Source organism: Diadema antillarum, unplaced genomic scaffold, assembly GCF_040938485.1.
Source record: "Diadema antillarum isolate AM-2024a unplaced genomic scaffold, OU_Dant_1.0 seq00000406_RagTag, whole genome shotgun sequence".
Taxonomy (NCBI): domain Eukaryota; kingdom Metazoa; phylum Echinodermata; class Echinoidea; order Diadematoida; family Diadematidae; genus Diadema; species Diadema antillarum.
In genome coordinates, this window is record NW_027271394.1 from 1,083,722 (window position 1) to 1,101,489 (window position 17,768).

Consider the following 17,768-nt stretch of genomic DNA (forward strand, 5'->3'; position numbering starts at 1 on the left):
GCTGGTGAATCCATGAGCCTTTTCCACGAAGTCACTGAATGCACCCGGTGATTGATGACGCAAAAAGTTCACTGTTTTCTTGCGGAAATAGCTACATAAACAGAGGTGCCTGCCTTTCCCCTAGTAGATCTAAAAATGTACAATTTCCGCGCACTCAATCATACAGGGTAGGAAGAGTGAGAAACAAAACACTGCTAGTTATTAATATCACTTTATCTTTCCTGCCTATTTTTCATGGGGGGGGGGGTCAGCTGACCCAGATACTAGCCTCGTGTCAAGACTTTTTGTTTGTTTGAGGGGGTTAATTTCACTTCTATCAGTTGTCAGCGAGTGCTTTCACTCGAAAGGTCAGTGCCAATGCTGTTTGGTCATTCAACTTTACTGGATGGCAAGAAGCAGTCAAGTAGCAGCCGCTGCTGCATTCTCTCGACGCTCATATAAATGGTGATTGGCCTTATGCACTTTGAGTCCGTCGGGGCATGCCTAATGCGGGCTGTATTAATAGCCTAGTTATTTTTTCCGTGTCCCTTTTTTTTGTGTGTGTGCTCTTTCCTTCCCCCGTGTGTCCGGCCATCTTTCTCTACCTTTCCACTATTCTGCTTGTCTTCCAACTCCCCCTCCCCTTCCTTCTGTCCTGTCTGCCTGTCCGACCCCCACCCCCGTCTCTCTCTCTCTCCCCCTTTCACTATATTTCTGTCTCCAAAATCTCTCTCAAGATTCTACATACACAGACAAGAAACAGAGCCCCTCCGTCCCATTTCTCAACGAACGTGTGTTGATAACAACGCACACGCAGAAAGAGTAAATGAGAATTTTTCCCCTCCAGCTCTCTCTCCCTCTCTTCCAGTCTCCCCCTCTTCTCCCTACAGTACTGGAGAGTGTTTGCATGGGACACTGAACAGAGAGTGCAGCAGGAGTAATGACCGCGCGACCGAGGAAACGTGAACTTGTCTGTGCCACTAGTCTCCCGTACACTAGACCGCAGCCCCGCATACCGAACAGCTAGCAAGAGATACGGTAGCGAATGCAGCGGGCTTCAAGGCCATTTCTTCGATTCTCTCGGTCGCGCGATTCCAGAGCTCCTTCCCATTTGTTGGAAAATGGAATACACGAAAGATTTTTCTTGAGATGATCTGAAAATTTACACCGTGTAACCTGCGACAGGGGAAAACGTAATCGAAGGCTCAACCGAAAGGTAATACACAGCACAGCTTCCTATGTCATTCCCGATAGCCTACCATTCATTACCACTGCCGTGACTGCCTGAATTGGTAGTGAGCTGCCCGTAACACGATGTGTGCATAGGCTTCGCGCAAACAACTCTTGGTACAGTAGCATCGCTTCCTTATCTCAAATTGTTCGTCTCGCTTTGGTTTTGTGAAGTTCGGCCGCATCGAATAATATGTGCGAACCAATTTTCCAGTCTCATCATCTTCTACGATGTGTATAATCATCTTCCCTTCAGCTTGTGATGGTCACCATGTGCATCGCTGGTGACAACAACAGGGCTCTAGCAAAAACTGCACCTCGTCATCGTGCGCTGAAGTGGTACAGCGCCCGCCTGCTTCCACGGCCGCACAGGCAATTTTCGTTGGCCGACGCACTGAGCGAGTCCAAGGTCGCCTCAGCCTGCGGCGGTGGTAACCGTCAGCGGACGGGGGGAAATCCTGTGTTGTGATTACCGTTCCACCGTGTGAGTTTCTTCGCCAAGAGAGAGTCAGTTATCTGCCTTTTTTTGGTCAGATATTAATGTATTTTGCGACGGATACAAATGTTTATAGGTAATATTCTATGTGGTGTGCTTTTTTCCCTGTAAGAAATTGTTTGCATTATGCTGCTAAGAGTGTGGGTGAGTCGTTGCTGAGTGGTCAGCGTGTTAACTCATTCTCAAGGTCGGTGAATAAACACTATGACGTAATGGCTGTTGGCTTGTCCACTCAACCGACTCATTCAGGTATTTCGGACACGACTATTCAATGCAGTAGAGTGGTCAGTGGCGTCCAAGCTTCGCTCTTGTGTGTACCACTACAACTACTCCAGCGAAGTTCCATTTCTATTTTCGGGTTCGCCGTAAAGTGTTATCATCGCGTCGTTCAATTTTCGCGGGAATGTCATGCCATAAACCAGACGTTCTTGTGTTTGTTTGTGACCAGTGTTTCTCTTTGCATATCGACGATGAAAACAGTAGTGAAATCCATTTAGAAGTTTCAGAATTGCATTCTATTCACCACCCGATTGCCTGCGTTTGCGAGGCCAGTTCATAATCATTATCCCCTGCTGCCGCCTCGATCCAGTTGAACTTGAATTTTTGCCGATTCTCCCTCGCATCGTAGCAACACGACGCGACAGTTTATTCCGTCGCCATCCCGCTGTTGTAAACCAAGGTATTGTGTCACTTTCTCTGTCTTGCGAATACCACCTCTGAAACCGATAAAAGTGAAACTTACCTGGAGGATGTAAAACTATTTTGTGAGAGCAGATACCGCGTTTAACGGACTAGACGCTTTGTTTAGTTTTCTACCTCCTAATCTGCTTTGGGTTTTGATTCGCATGAGTCTGTTTAATTGATGCGGAGTGTTGGTTGTGGGTAGTGGGATGGGATGGATGCCAGTCTGCTTGTGCTATGTGCATTTACTGTGGATGCAATTCATCATTGAGTATTGATTGCCATTACTATTTGCGCTCATATTCCTTCATGGGGTTTTTGCAAGAATATACCTTAACAATTTTGATTTGGCGGTTTGCTGAGAAAGAGTGATGTTATGAGTTGTGGGTTATTGTTTGTGTACATTGCAGGATGTTGGTTTTTGCGTGAGATATTTTTTTTTTTTTACTATACATCATGATCGCCAACAACAACAACAACGAAAATTCCCCGCACAGCGGAGAGCCAGAGACATAGAAGGAAAATTTTCCTGGAAATTGTCATTCAAACCTAGACGTTTATAGGCGTATTGCTTTGCAAAGCGTTGCTGACAAAAAGCGAGCTGCTTATCTCTTTGGAGGGGAAACCCACTGGCTTTCGCTGCGTCATCCTTCAGGCCCCGCAGCTCTGGACGAGAGGAGGATCTAGGAGGGACCTCCACTCAGCCCGCCGAGCGAGGAGCGTTTTTCGCTAGCACCAGGCACGCACGAAGATGCAGCGCCGTGCCGCGCCGCGTCCGAGCAGAGCAGTTCGCGGTACGCCACTCCGATATCTCTGCTGCATGCATGGCATGGTGCGTGGCATGGCGCAACTCTAGAGAGGAATACTACTCGCGCGCTTATTTCTCGCAACTCTTGGCCCGTGTTCGGATGTTTGATTATGGAAGTAGTAATGATTAGAAAAATGTAAGCAGAATTCATTTCTTTCAAAAGTTACTGGGCTGCCGCGTTGTTTAAATTACAGATAGGAACAGGGTAAGAATATAACTATTAATGTTAGCTTCTGGAATCCGCCGCGATAATCCCGCATCCCGGAAAACTAAAAAGCGCGTTGTGTGTCGTCTGCAGTACGCGACACTAAAAGGATGACGTTTTTTTTTTTCAAGTTATAAATGATAAGGTGTTGTATTATTTAAGATTGAAATTGTAGATAATTTCGTATGTTTTTAGTTAACAAGTGTAGGTACTAAAGCCAACAGTATTACTCGGCTGTAATTATAAGATTAAAGAAGAAGATGCTCTGAGCCACGTTGATCCGCATAAAGGTTATGAAAGTTTATTATACTCAGACACGTCATTTATTTTGCAGACGCAGGCAAATATACAAGTCCAAATTTAGATTCTATACTTAAAGAGCACATGTTTGAATAGCGTCATCCAAAGGTTTATTTGATTATCTGTATAGCCTGGTTGTATTTGTGTCATTGTTTTTAGCATTAAACTGGTTGCAACAAACGTGTAGTTTTTGACTGACACTCGATCTAAAATCATCATACCATTTTGTTCACGAATTTGTGTTTTAAATATATCCCTCACACAACAAACGAGAAAATCAAAAAGGCACACACGATATAACATTGAGAACAAATTCACAATGATTCAGAACAGAGGAGATTGCAGTACCTCCGCGTGTACTCGGGTATGACTTCATGTTTGGGTGTGGTTGTCTGCCAGGGATTACCCAGTTTGTGCCTGATGCATTGCTACAATATTGTAAGGTCAGTGCTACCCCAAAGAAGGTTAATTATAGCATATATCTCTTTTTTTTCAAAGTAAAATAATTATAAATAAATGAATGATTCTTGATGAGTATGTTCAATTTGAATACTGGTTGGTGTAGCTCAATACACCTAACCCCTGTACTTTGCCGAGTGGAAATTTTGGTGTCAAATGACGAAACCCTATGTCAAATCAAACCCGCTTTTAATGAGATACTGATTGAATAGGTATATCCCAAAAGACGATTTTTTTTTCTGAAAATAAAGACATTGGTGCGGATTTTTTTTTTTTTTTTTTGGTTATTTGTGTATTATTTTGTTGTAGTCTCCTTGTCAGTATTCGAAAGCGTTACCGCAATGTTTTTGTATGTAAAGTTGTTGCGTATGTTGCAGAAAGAAAATGTTTGAGCTGTGTTCTGGCAGCAGACTCTCCATGGCTTCGCATACGTACAGGCAAAATCTGCTGCTGTTCTGCGCAGAAAAAAAAAGAAAAGAAAAGAAAAAGAGAAGAACTATATGACAGAAAGAAAAAGTTGGCATTCATGTACTGGGATCGCCTGCGAGTATACATGGAAAAAAAAACCAAAACAAAACGCGAGGAGCGGATTCGCAATTTATTTATTTACAACACGTTCTGAACAGGAATCTAGGGAGTCCAATGCAAGAGACAGACGTCTTTTTCGCCGCTTCTGAAAAATGATGAATATCTGGGGGATTTGCAGACTGGAGTGCAGTGCTCGTGCTATTCCCGTTCGTTGACACCGCCTCGAACTTGACCGCGGAAAACAGAGCACAGAGAAAGAATGAGCCAGACATACAGTAGGAAGACTGAAGAGACGCATAGAACAGACGTTACACAGTCGTGTTTTCACATCCAACAACAAACCCGGTTGTCGGGTTTTTTAAGACCACACGAAGCAAGAGGAAAAGTCGGCAACAACAGCATTCCATTTTTTTTTCCAGCGCTTTTTCCGACAAAACAGCACATGTCTGCCTCTTGCAAAACACATGTTGAATGGCGACAAAGAAAGAGGCGGATAGAGAGAGAAGGAGAAGAAAACGGATCGACAAAGGTTGTTTGAAAACACGTGAAAATGAAACTGGAGTAATATATTTTCCTGCTCAATAAAGTCAAAGAAGTTGAAGGCATTTAGGAATGGACTTTGTAACGTTGCTGTATTGTGCATCTAATTTTTATGGTCACCATCAAACCGTCAAAGGGAACAGTCAAAGTCTGAATGAAATCTGGTTATGATTATTCCCCTCTCTTCTGAATTCCTCTTCTTTGAAATGTCTAATCTGGTCTTGATGCTTTTGTGTGTCCACCCTATAAATTTAGTGTAGGCCTACCCCACATTGTGTCAAACTGAATTCATCCACATTTTGTTAGAAAGCTTTTGAGACAGAAGACTCTAGCATCTTCATTCGGGCAGTCATGTTATTTGATTGTGCAATACAATTAATATTTGATGACAACTTAATTATAGTCTGCCAAATTCATTCCTGTGTTTCTTTTGTCAGAAATTGACATTTTCTTTTCTTTCATGTTTGTTTTATCATCTCCAGTTTCTCTCATGATAAATACTTCCGTTTTGTAATTTGTGTATGTTTGTGTATTTGTCTATTAGTCCTACAGTGTACCTAGATGTGATAGCAACTGAATACCAATAATATATTAAAATAAAATTCAAAATAAATGAATGAATCATTGAATAAATGAAATAAGTGAAAAAATGAATATTTGAGACACACTAATATAAGACTTCAATGCATTGTTGTCATTGATCGACAGGTTAAAAATGAATTGCTCAGTGAAAGATGGAAAATGTTTATTGATAGTGATACTCAACAATTTTCTTTATTAGAGTTGTTGCTCTTTCAGTTTGGAATGGGATTTTGTTTGGCCTTGTGTAAAGCAGGATTTCTCTTCTTTTCTTACTTCAAAAATGGCTTTCTTATGGGTGATTTTACACAAGACTTGTTTTCATTGTTCGTATTAGTAGTTCTAGAGCCAACCTGTCCGCCCCAAAAATAGAACAAAGGCAGTGTGAAAATGCAGAAAGCAAAAGGGCTTAACTGCTATTGGACATTATTCTCTGTGAAATTTGACATTCTTGAAAGTGTTTGCATATTGATAAGAACATTTTGAAGCCTGTCACATTTTGCTCATTGGGAAAACAGATTTTCCTACGCATTGCCATCAGTTTACCTTTTTTTATCTATTCATAATTCATTTCTTCTTGTTCTTACTTCAACAGGTTGAGCCAGCATGAAGCGGTCGCTAGAGGTTCACATATCTGAAGTAGCTAATACGCCAGAAAACCTTTCCCCTCTGAGTGATGTTAGCAACAACAACGAGAATCCCTCGGTCTTGAAGCTCCCTCCTTCTAAGAGATGGACAGGCAAATACCACAACAACAACAACAACCACAAGCACGCTGACCAAGAATCTCTCTCGCCCCCACCAAAAGACTCTGCCCAAGAAGCCAAGAGCCCCGGTGTCATTCCGCAAACGTCAGCCGATATGGACATTCAAATTCGCAGCGGCCACTTAGATATGGGAAAGCTTCCGCACCACATGATGCCACCCCCACCACTTCTGGTGGTCCCAAGCTTGGTCCCAAATCAGCCACAGATGACCCAGCGGACTCCTGATAACTTCTTTCTAAAAAGCCCTCATGCCCACCATGTGGGAAGAGTGGAATCGCCAATGTCCACACTGAGTCCCTTTTCAGCGATCCCTTCCCCAGGAACAACGCCACGAATGTCTCCTCTAACGTCCCTCCCAACGCCAGTTTCAAGCGGGTTTCTCCCCTCCCCAATGACAGCAGGGACATTCCTCTTCTCCCCTTTCTCGGCCGGTCCGGGAATTCCCACCTCCACAACTCCAACCCACTTCCCATTCCCCCCACACCTTCCATTCCAGACGCAGCACCTCTTGCGAGAATCCACCGAGCACAAACTGCGGACTCAGTCGGAAGGCGATGCTGCTTCGATGAAGTCCTCCGGACTGGACAGTCAGGGCCACAGTGAAGAGAGCAATTCCGACGAGGATGAGTCACTGATGCTGTGCAGCATCTGCAGCGATAAGGCCACAGGACTCCACTATGGTATCATCACCTGTGAGGGGTGCAAGGGTTTCTTCAAGAGGACAGTGCAGAACAAACGGGTTTACACCTGTGTTGGGAATGGACACTGTGAGGTGACAAAAGCCCAGAGGAATCGTTGCCAGTTCTGCCGCTTTCAGAAATGCCTTCAAATGGGCATGATGCTAGAAGGTAAGTTGATGAAGATGTACAATAAAAACCTATGTGAATTGAAAGTTGTGATTCATTTTTTCTTGAGCTTGTGGAAAAATGCATTTAGCCTGAAGGTATTACACTAGTTCTATCCTTTTTTTTTATTTACAAGGAGTGTAAAACTGGTCGTTACTACAATGGAGTAGAGGTAGAAAGAAGTTGACAAAGCATGTGTTTAAAAAAATTTTCTTGTGTGCCTGAAAGCAAATTTGACATTTTGGCTAATCATGGTACTTGGGTGTTTTCCAATGTAGAGTTTCTTACCCCAAATTTTTGGATGGTTGTACATCGTAGTTCAAAAAACAGAACTTAGGGGGAACGCATGCACCCTTTCAATTTTTCCTTCTTATTTCCTTAATTTAAAAAAAAAAAATTAAAGGGGGAGCACGCCTGGTGTGACCCCTCCTGGATCTGCCACTACATTCCTTTTTATTGATGGCAGCATTTCCCATATAATTATAAATACAATGCATTTGTGAGGTTCACTCAATATGGAGTCTGCACCAAAGCTGATTTATGCTGAAATGGTGTGCATGTTTTGTGGTTAGTGGAGGAGACTCTTGTACTACATGTTTTAGGCATTTCATCAGACCTTAACACGAAAGATATGATTACAAAAAGTTGTGTCGCAGATGCCATTATAAATAAATTACATCCAAGAACTACAGAGTAATACCACATTGTAGGAAAGCTAAAGTGTTTGGACTTGTGTGTCTCAGGAGCAAGTAAAGGGATCATCTGTTTTTCTGATTATCAAAAACTAAATCTTGCAGAAAAAAATTGTACAGAAAATTTAGCATACATAAACATATATACTATATCTAGTAATGGGATTGGGGAACAGGGAAGGATTTTGTGCATCGCTTTTTTTTATGCTACCCATCTCAATAAACTTTTACTATTAAGGTGCATTGTTTTTTATGTCACCAATCTCAATAAAACTTTCACTCTATCATGTTTGCCTGAGGCACCATTAAAGTAAAGGGTAAAGAATTTTATTGTCTTATATCTCCAAAAAGAGCAACCCCACTCCCAGGAGTTGAGGTCATGAAGTTCTCTTTATGTTATCCTTTCTGCATTATATAGCATCAGCTCCCAATTCATACACTTCTGCAATATCTGCACAGTTTTGATACCTTTCACGTTGATGTTTGAGAACCGCCATAATTTGAGTTTAAGCACCCACTCAAAATGCTCTCAGAAGGTGTTTGGCTGCATTGACAGTGAGGGTAAAATGAAAAGATCTGAATACAAGAGGCATCAATAACATCACGATAGATGGATGCTTAAAACAGGGACTCGGATAATGTGCGTAGTCCATCATGGCTTCATGCCCTTTACGTAACAGTGGAGGTGAAGTACTTGTTTGTGTGTCTGCTGGTGGGAGGTGAAGTACTTGTTTGTGTGTCTGCTGGGGGGGGGGGGGGGTGGGGGGGCTCGTAAATCACTACAGGAATATACTAATATATATATATATATATATATATATATATATATATATATATATATATATATATATATATATCTATATATATATTATATATATATGCCTGTATGCATAAGGCCCTACATATTTATATCCCAGTCTATTTTTTCTCTGTCAAGCTCATTTCTTGTGAAACTGGGAATGGAAACCTCATTCCCTCTTTTCAAGAAAGAACTCAATAATGTTTGTTTTGTTTCATAACTCTTTTTTTTTCCAATCATGGCTCTTTTTAAATGAAGCAATCATTGAATGTTAGAAAGAGGTCTCACCTTTCTGCACTAGGCGTGTCATTGTGTGGTAAACATATTGCATACAAATACTCCATCATTGTTTTATATGTTTAGGCCTGCATGTAGGGCGATTGTGCACCACATATGATAGATGTGATTCAGATTAGAAATCACTTTTGACTTGTCTATTTCGTTGTATAAATGCCAGGATGACTCAAAGTTGCCCATGAGATAAATTTGAGGCAATTGCAACTCAAAATAGTCTTTGGAGTATTTTGAACACAGTATCCCTAGCCAACATGACCATCAGAAAGCTTTGTCACTAACCCCATGTGGATTAATGAAAGGAAAGTAAAAGAGAATTTGCCGCAATACCAGGCCCTGCGTAATACCTGAGCTAACATTTGTATTCTTTCATACCAGATTAGGAAAACAGGACATGATCTGAAGGTTTGTATCTAACCATGGAGCTACAACCGTAGCTCCATGATTAACTCACAATGATTAAACTTGTTTTTTTAATGCATTGAAGAAAAAAAATCACGATAATGTGTACTCCACAGTCTGGAAAGAGACTATCATGTGTTGTTGACCACTCTTTGTCCGTGTAATCCTGTCCAAAGGGATAGACATAGCCTTGAAATGTTACATAAGAGGCACACTGCACCAAGAAAGCAAGATAACAAAAAAAAATGATTATGGCTAGTCTTAGCACATACTGTTTTCCTGCTGATCAGCTTGTTCTTTCCTGAGGTCAAACTACCGTGTAAGGATAAAAAAGAATAGTTGTGCTTTCGATACTTGTTATACCCATCCTGACTATAAATATGCTCAATAGTCATGCATGGGTGACCATACTGGTCTTTTCGTTTGTGTTAGCCAAGCATCCGGAGGGAAAGTGTATTTTAGATTTGTCTTTTTTTTGTGTGTGTTTAGGGCCTATTTTGTTCATGTTTTTGCTTCTATCTTAGATATTAATATTATTATAGAGATGAGTCAATCAGCTATTGATCGGATAACATGGCACCCTGTTTCAAACCCTAACAGTGCTCTTATCCAATAACATAGGCATTACCTGCATTTTAATAGAACCCAATAAGTTCTTGAGTATTTTCTACAAATTTCACTGCCCCCTCCCCCCCCCCCTAATAGAAAAGAAGCCTGTTCATAGTGATTGAGTTCAAGATATTGCAAGGGCATGATATGTTTATCAATAATATTAGCATTTAGATGTTTGCCTTTTTTGTGTGAAAAGCTATTTGTAGAGAAGAATCTGTATGAATATGCAGCTGTTTATAGAAGATTACCAAAACAACAGTTTGAGATAAACAAAATGGAGAAAGGATGAAATGCTCAATTTAAAGCATCTATCTTTGTTTTGTTTGTTGTTTCTTTTGCTAAAATGATATTTTGTATGATGCTGTTACTTACCAGCTGTTGTTTGAAACTACAGTGTATCTGTATCTGTATCATTGATTTTCATTAATTTTTTTTAGTTCAAATGTTTTTGGTTAGATTATGTCTGAATAGTGGAGTTGTTATTATTCTCTGGCATAGATTAAGTATGCACATTACTTTTCACACTTCTGCAGTGGTTAGAGAATGCCACAGGAAGAAACAAAAAGTAATCTAGATATCAAAATAAATACCGTTACCATAGTCTTTATTCCTTTTTTTCATTGGAAATTCTTGAAGTTGAGGACTGTTAGCCACTCAGCCTTCTGTACCTTGATCCTTGATACAATACCTTTTTGCAGCTCTGATGCAAAGTTATACTGGGATGATGAACCTAGTCTGTATGTCATGAGGAGGTAGATGAATTGAGAAAGCTAAGCCTCCCGAGTTTGATGATTGTCTGACCATGAATTTTCCCTTCACAAATATCAAAAACAGGGTTCAAATTCTGAATGGGATAAAAAACACACACCTACAAATTCCTTATATACCAACTGGCCTGTAGCTTCTGTGTGGTCATTGCCTGGAGTTGGTGTGCATTTAGACATTTTTGTTGAGTTGGACGACCTGTGGCAACATGGAACTCCTGTGGGATTTTATTCAGAATTCCTCAATTGTTTTCAGTTTTTATGATTGCAAATAACCCAACAAGTGACTCCATAGTTTGTTACACCCCTGATCCTTCCTTTTACCCCCTCCCCCATTCACCCTCATGAGCTAAGGTCAAAACCATTGGCTTCCATAGTGAATGGTAGCCACTTGAGGATTGATTAAGCCATTTCCCCAACAACAAAGAAGCAGCACACACACACACACACACACATGCACCAACATACACACAAAAACACAAGGCTTCATGCTCGCACTCAGAGTTATGTAAAAGGATGTAAAGCGGAGCCTTCTTTGTTGCAGTTGCGAGCTGAGCTTGAAGAACCTAATTACCTTCCCAAGCTCAGGGTACCATTTTGAAGGTGTATGGCATGTATTTTCTTTTCTTTCTTTCTTTCTTTCTTTCTTTCTTTTTTTTTTAAGGGGGGGGGGCAGTAAGAGGGAGAGTGTGAATGGTAAATCAACTTCACAAGGAGTTGTGGTCAGTGTGTAAAAATATCCCATTGTTGGCACCTTTACTGTCCTTAGTTGCTGGGGTGTGAAGGCCAGCAGTGCAAAGCCCCTGTGTTGTTGGACACTGATGAGCCGATGACCACTGAGTATGGGGGGGGGGGGGGCAGTTGGGGGCAGTTGTTCAACTCCTTCTTTTGTCATTGACTCATACCTTTGGTCAACCTGAACAAGGCTAATAAATTCCAGGGAGACCTTTGTTCTGATACAGAAGTCCACCTGATCAGCATAGGGCTGGCCCTTAGCGGAGATTCTGTGAAAATAATGTGCCAAATATCTATGATGCATTGAGGTGTAAAGAACTCACAGTCTAACAAGACCAGATTTCCTTTGTCTTGTGAAACCTTTTTGGTGAGCAATTGATGGATAAAACTAAGGAACATTTGATAAAACAGGCTTTGTCATGATATCTTTCAGGAAAACCCCATCTTAAAAAGTATTTCCACAAATTATTTTGTTATGTGCTGTGTGCTCTTCAATTACAGCCAGTTTCAATCCAGTACAGAGATTTGTGACTTTGTTTATGGAACCCATATGATAGGTCTTTGTCCATTTAGAATGGCAATGTTCTGTGTACACCCGGTCCCAAACATCAGGATGTTAGCAATTATGCTGGTGCAAAAATAATGTGCAACAAGACTTGGCAGAGAATGATCAAATTTGCATATATACTTGTACATGGGATGGGGACACACACATGCAATATTTATAGTTCTAGGTTTTATTATTTTGCTTGTGTGGTTTAGTGGTTTAGTGTTGAACCAGTCTTCAGACACTCTAAAATGCAAATATGCTTGTTGTCTCTTCTAGAAACCAGAAGCTCCTTAGCTGTATGGAAATCTTAACTCATTCTTATCTCAAGAAATGTGTAAAGTTTCAAGTTGTGAATTTGATTATTTGCATTGCGATGTGTCCTATTGTTCCATCCCCTTGCTTCAATGCATCAAAGTTGCTTGACCTTTCCAGATTTTTTCCAGAAGAGAGAGATATAATTATATATTTAAAAAAAAATGACCAGGGTGATGTATCCTTTGTGAATGGAAAATAAAGAAAGAACTGACAGAACAATCCCTCAATCTTGAGAATCTGAACACCCCTAGAAACTTACAGATGGAGTCTTCCCCTGTGAAGGCCAGCTTGGGTTCTGCTTATCAGGTGACCAATGGGTATTATGTAACAGGCTTGAATAGGATTGGCCTTGGTTCCCCTGTTTCCTATTAGGGCAGCAGCAAATGTGTGCAAGAGCTGTCTGCTTCGGCACACCCAAGGTCATAGGAGGGTAGACAATTAGAGCTAGACTCTTCTAAGCTGTTTCTTTGCTCTTGATGTGCCACCCTCATGCATGTTACAATGTGACAGAAACCATTGTCTAGTCAAATCCATTGTGTCTTGTGTTCAGGACTTGTTCTGGAGTCGATATATGCGAGTTGCAGTATTTATCTGATTGGGAATACAGTGTATATCTTATAACTTGGTAGATGTTGCAAGTAGTCTTGTTGAATGAAAACCCTCTAATCTGTAGAATTCCTTTCTTTACAATTATTCCAAAGATTGAAAAGATTAATCCAAAGATTTAAGATTCCAAAAATTAAAGCTACAAGAGTCTTGCCCTGAAGATAATTTTACCCAGCAGCTCCAGAAGGAGCACTCATCCATTCATAGAAGTACAATGTAATAAAAAAGTGTACAAAAAGTGTGATTTTGATAAAAAAAAGAGAACAATGTTTCTCCAGTCCTTATGGTTGTTCAAATCTGATTTCTTATTGAAGATTAGGAAACATATCTAATCAAGACTCTTCTTGAAACTTGAGTTGCAATATCATTGTCAACATATATATGAAATCCAAAGCTGTAGTAATTGTACTATTTCATGTTACATGCATGATGAATAACACCTAGTTAACAAACCCACATTGTTCTGAAGATTAAACCTTGAAGTCATCTACAATGTAGGCCGTTTCAGCAGCTCATTGAAGCTATTGCAGAACATAATCAACATCATTTCTGCTCAGAAACTGATTTCTTCCACTTTTGCCGCAACTAGGGGAAAGGGGGGCAATTTGAGCCCCCTTTTTTACATTTTTATAAATATCTCAATAAATAAAACATGCTGGAGCATGATAATACCAAAGGTAATAGTAGTAGATAGGCTGAATAATACCATGTAGAAATTATGTTACCAGCTATTCCAATTTGCATATTAATTGGTGTTTAATAAGTACAACAAGGGGCTCATTTTGCCCCATGAAAATGGGGTAAAATGAGCCCCTTTTCAAAACCATGTGTAATTAATCAATTTCTGTTCTGTAACAAACTGTAATGAATTTTGCTTTTCTCATAAGTATTCTGGAGCATAAGAGTGTTACTATAGCTTAATATCCCCCTAATTAATTACCACATTAATTATAGCAATGTTAATGACATAGCGTATGTGTTTCCACCATGTTCTATTTCCGTAAGTGTTGTCACACAATGCATAGTGTCTGTTTTATATGATTTGTTAGCAATAATTGCTTTAAAAAAACTGCTGTAACATCTAAAACTAAAGAGAGATCAATGCCACAGCAGCAACACCCCTGCAAAATAGCTTTGGACAGAGATAATAACCAATGAACTTGAGTTGATGGTATCATCAATTTCACCACATGCTTCACATTTTTCGACTTCATTGTCATCCATTTTGGGTTTCATTGTCACTTAGTGGAATTTCCACTAACTCATCAAAAATATTCTGTTTCATCCCTGTCTTTCCTTTGTTATTGATTCTTTCTGTTCTGCTTTCCTGACAGTCTTCTTTTAGCCTCTCCACTCTTTCTTATTCTCACCCAATGTTCCAATGTACCGAATAATGGCACAAATACGTTAGTGCAAGATGCATCCTATTATTGTAGGGCCACATACACCTGTATTCTCTTTAAATGTGTGCTTGATTACATGCATTTCTCTTATTCAGGTATATTTCAAGAAACATTCAATAAAAATCATAAATTGTATTAAAATATAATACTCGATCCATTATTCACAGTACACAGCATCCATACATAACAGAGGGGGCTCATATTACCCCACGGGGTACTTTTCCATACATTCACATCCAGGCAGAAAATCAAATGATTTTCTCTAGAATTATTTTATAATTTACACATACTATGGCTACTTAACACAATCAACAAAGAATATAAATAATTGAGGCAAAGGGATGGATAGAGTACTGATCTTTCCAAAGTGGACATGCCACTTTCGAGATGAAATTCCTTAGTGCTACGTGTTTAACTGCTCCTCCTTGCCTTATGAAATGGGATGTAGGTGAATATTATACTGCAACTTGTGGCAGAGATAGTGGACTAACATGCCACAAAATAGTAGCCAGTTTGGCCCAGGCACATTAGAGCAGTGAGCAAAATTCCTCAAGGGGGCTCATTTTACTAAATGCAATGTGAACTTTTTGCACTTGCATGACTAATAGATGTTTCACACAACTACTTTACTCTGTGTACTTTGAGTTTTTAATCAACTCATAATGAGTTCTTATTTTTGTGTTGTTCGAGTTCTTATTTGCTCAGATATTGAAGAAGTTGTGATATCTTATCACATGAGTGGATTCAATAGTCAGGGGGCTTATATGAATAACTTTGTGATGTCATCACTGTTTCGGGAGTAGGCCTTATTGATATGAAAAAAAGTACCTTGATACTGGGAAAATTGCCAGGACAGTCAAATTAAGATTTTGCTTTGAATGAAGGGGTGAAAGCACTGGGGGAGGAAGTACAGAGATTAAAAAAAGTTGGATTACTAGGCCTATACCAATGGAGCCTGGAGGTGTGGTCATGGTAATGCTGGTGTTATAGGGATTTATCAAATATTCATATTTCAAATGTTTGAACAAGAGTTTCTCCATGGCATGAGGACTGTTTTCAGCACACTTGACAGGGACAAATTGATCAATAGGCCTACTTGTTTCAGATGTTAGAGCACTTCACTGTGAAATACTAGGCCCTATAACACATACCCAGTTGAGTTTTCCCCCTTTATAGTTTTGAAACTCCAATTTCTGTAAAATCATTTTTGGTAGAAATATCATTATGCTTTTGAAGGCATAAAATTGAATTTGGTGACATGCCTTTGCTTAAATGTCAAACCTCTTGTTGCAGGGGTTGTAATTTGCCGTATATTTGTCACATACACATATACATATAAGTAGCCCATAAGCAGTAGGTCAATTTGAAAAGGAACATTGTTTATTGTTCATGGGTGGTAGGTACATTGTAGGCCTACACAACAGCAACCATACCAGGTACTGTAGCTACCCCTCGAGAAGTGCACAGCTCATGGCAACCACTCATCACTCTAGCCTGTAGCTGTTTGAGCTTGCATTAGTTGCAATCTACTCCATTTTAAGATGGAGCCAGCAATGAGGATCAAATACAGTGTTTGCGGCTCTGTGATGCGGTCTTCCCTTTGTGTATCATCATTTGCTCCACCCTGGCCTTGAATTGGGCACAAATTTGCTCAAGGGTTCTATCGGGTAATATCTGAGTTTTTGGGAGCAGTGCCACTCTATCCCTGCTATGCATTAATGATCAACCATGTGCAGTTGGTCTTGAGTAATTCATGTTGGAGTGGTCTGGGCGGTACCCGAAGATAAAATTGCCAGTCCCACCTCCGCGGTCCAATCAGATGACAGTTCAACTTCAGGGCACTGGTGTCATCATGCAGTCATAACTCCCCAGCGAGACAAACAAATGAACTTGTGATGGAGAAGACATTAAGAAAAGAGAATTTACCCTCTGTATTATCAATGGCCTATATCGCTTTTGGAAGGCCTAGGTTTTGATGGCTGTGAATAAAATAGAAAGAAAAGAAAAAAAAAAGAGATGACTTTGAAATATCCATTCCTCTTCGTTCCAGTGGAGAATTCTAAATGAAAACACACCAGTGTGAGGCATTGACCTCAGCTTTCAAGCCATCACTGTACAAAGTATCCAGGCTTCAGAGTCGACATTGGCATCACTTCTAGGGCTGCCTCCAGTGATGGGGGTGGGGGGGAGGGGTGGGGGTGGAAACAAAGACAAAAACACATGGGTTGACTCATGCATAGATGTACAGACAGACACATGAATGGCTAGATGAGTGTATAACAGGTGGAGGAAAGGTGATAGTAAGGAAAGATGTGACTATGCCTGCATTATATAGTGTAATTCCATGGCAAGCGTGCAAATAATTATTCTAATTTGCAAAGAGGTCTGTGGGCTCCTTTGTATCTGAATAAAATGTCTCTTTGCCTCTAACCCTTCCTGTGCCAATGTGTCAAATGTGCACAAATCTCATACACAGACCTACAAATGTGTGGACCAGTAAACAATATGGCACACAAAGAATTAAAGAGATATACAGTGTATAAAAGGACAAGTTCACCTTCATAGACATTTGGTTGAGTGAATGCTGTAATATTAATAGAACACATCAGTGAGAGTTTGAGGCAAATCGGACAATTCTTTCAAAAGTTATGAATTTTCAAAGTTGCTTTTCAGTCACGGCTGGATGAGAAGACTACTGTAGCTTGTGATGTCACATGTGTACAACGATATAAAGAAAGTATTTTTTAAAAATCCAACATATTTTCTCTTTTCTTGCATAACGAAAGAACACTTGACTTCTCTCTTTCAGAAGGCAAGGGGAATAATATTACCCTTAATATACGTCAGTAACAAGTTGATGAAATGTGCACTTTATTCAAAAAGTAAAGTTTTGTGAAATTCTCTTTTTATTTTCCTTATATCGTTCAATGCATGTGACATCATACACTGCAGTAGTCTTCTCATCCAGCAGTGATTGCGCAGATACTTTCAGAATTCATAACTTTTGAATGGATTATCGGATTTCCCTCAAACTTTCACTGATGTGTTCTACTAATATCGTTGCATTCACTCAATCCACATGTACATGTACACTGTATATGAACGTGGACTTGTCCTTTAATGAATTGATTGAAGTATGAGTGGTATTGTTAGACAAGCAGATGAAGAGGACAAACATA

General features: G+C 40.0%; 1 protein-coding gene across 1 annotated transcript in view; it reads left to right on the forward strand.

Moving 5' to 3' along the window:
• Positions 1-739: 739 nt before the first annotated feature.
• Positions 740-17,768, forward strand: part of LOC139732225 (nuclear hormone receptor family member nhr-91-like) — a 49,345-nt gene continuing 32,316 nt past the window's right edge. The window contains exons 1-2 of the mRNA XM_071643102.1: positions 740-1,195; positions 6,401-7,420. Coding sequence (XP_071499203.1) covers positions 6,412-7,420 — 1,009 coding nt within the window. The 5' untranslated portion in view covers positions 740-1,195; positions 6,401-6,411. The remainder of the gene's footprint in view (positions 1,196-6,400; positions 7,421-17,768) is intronic.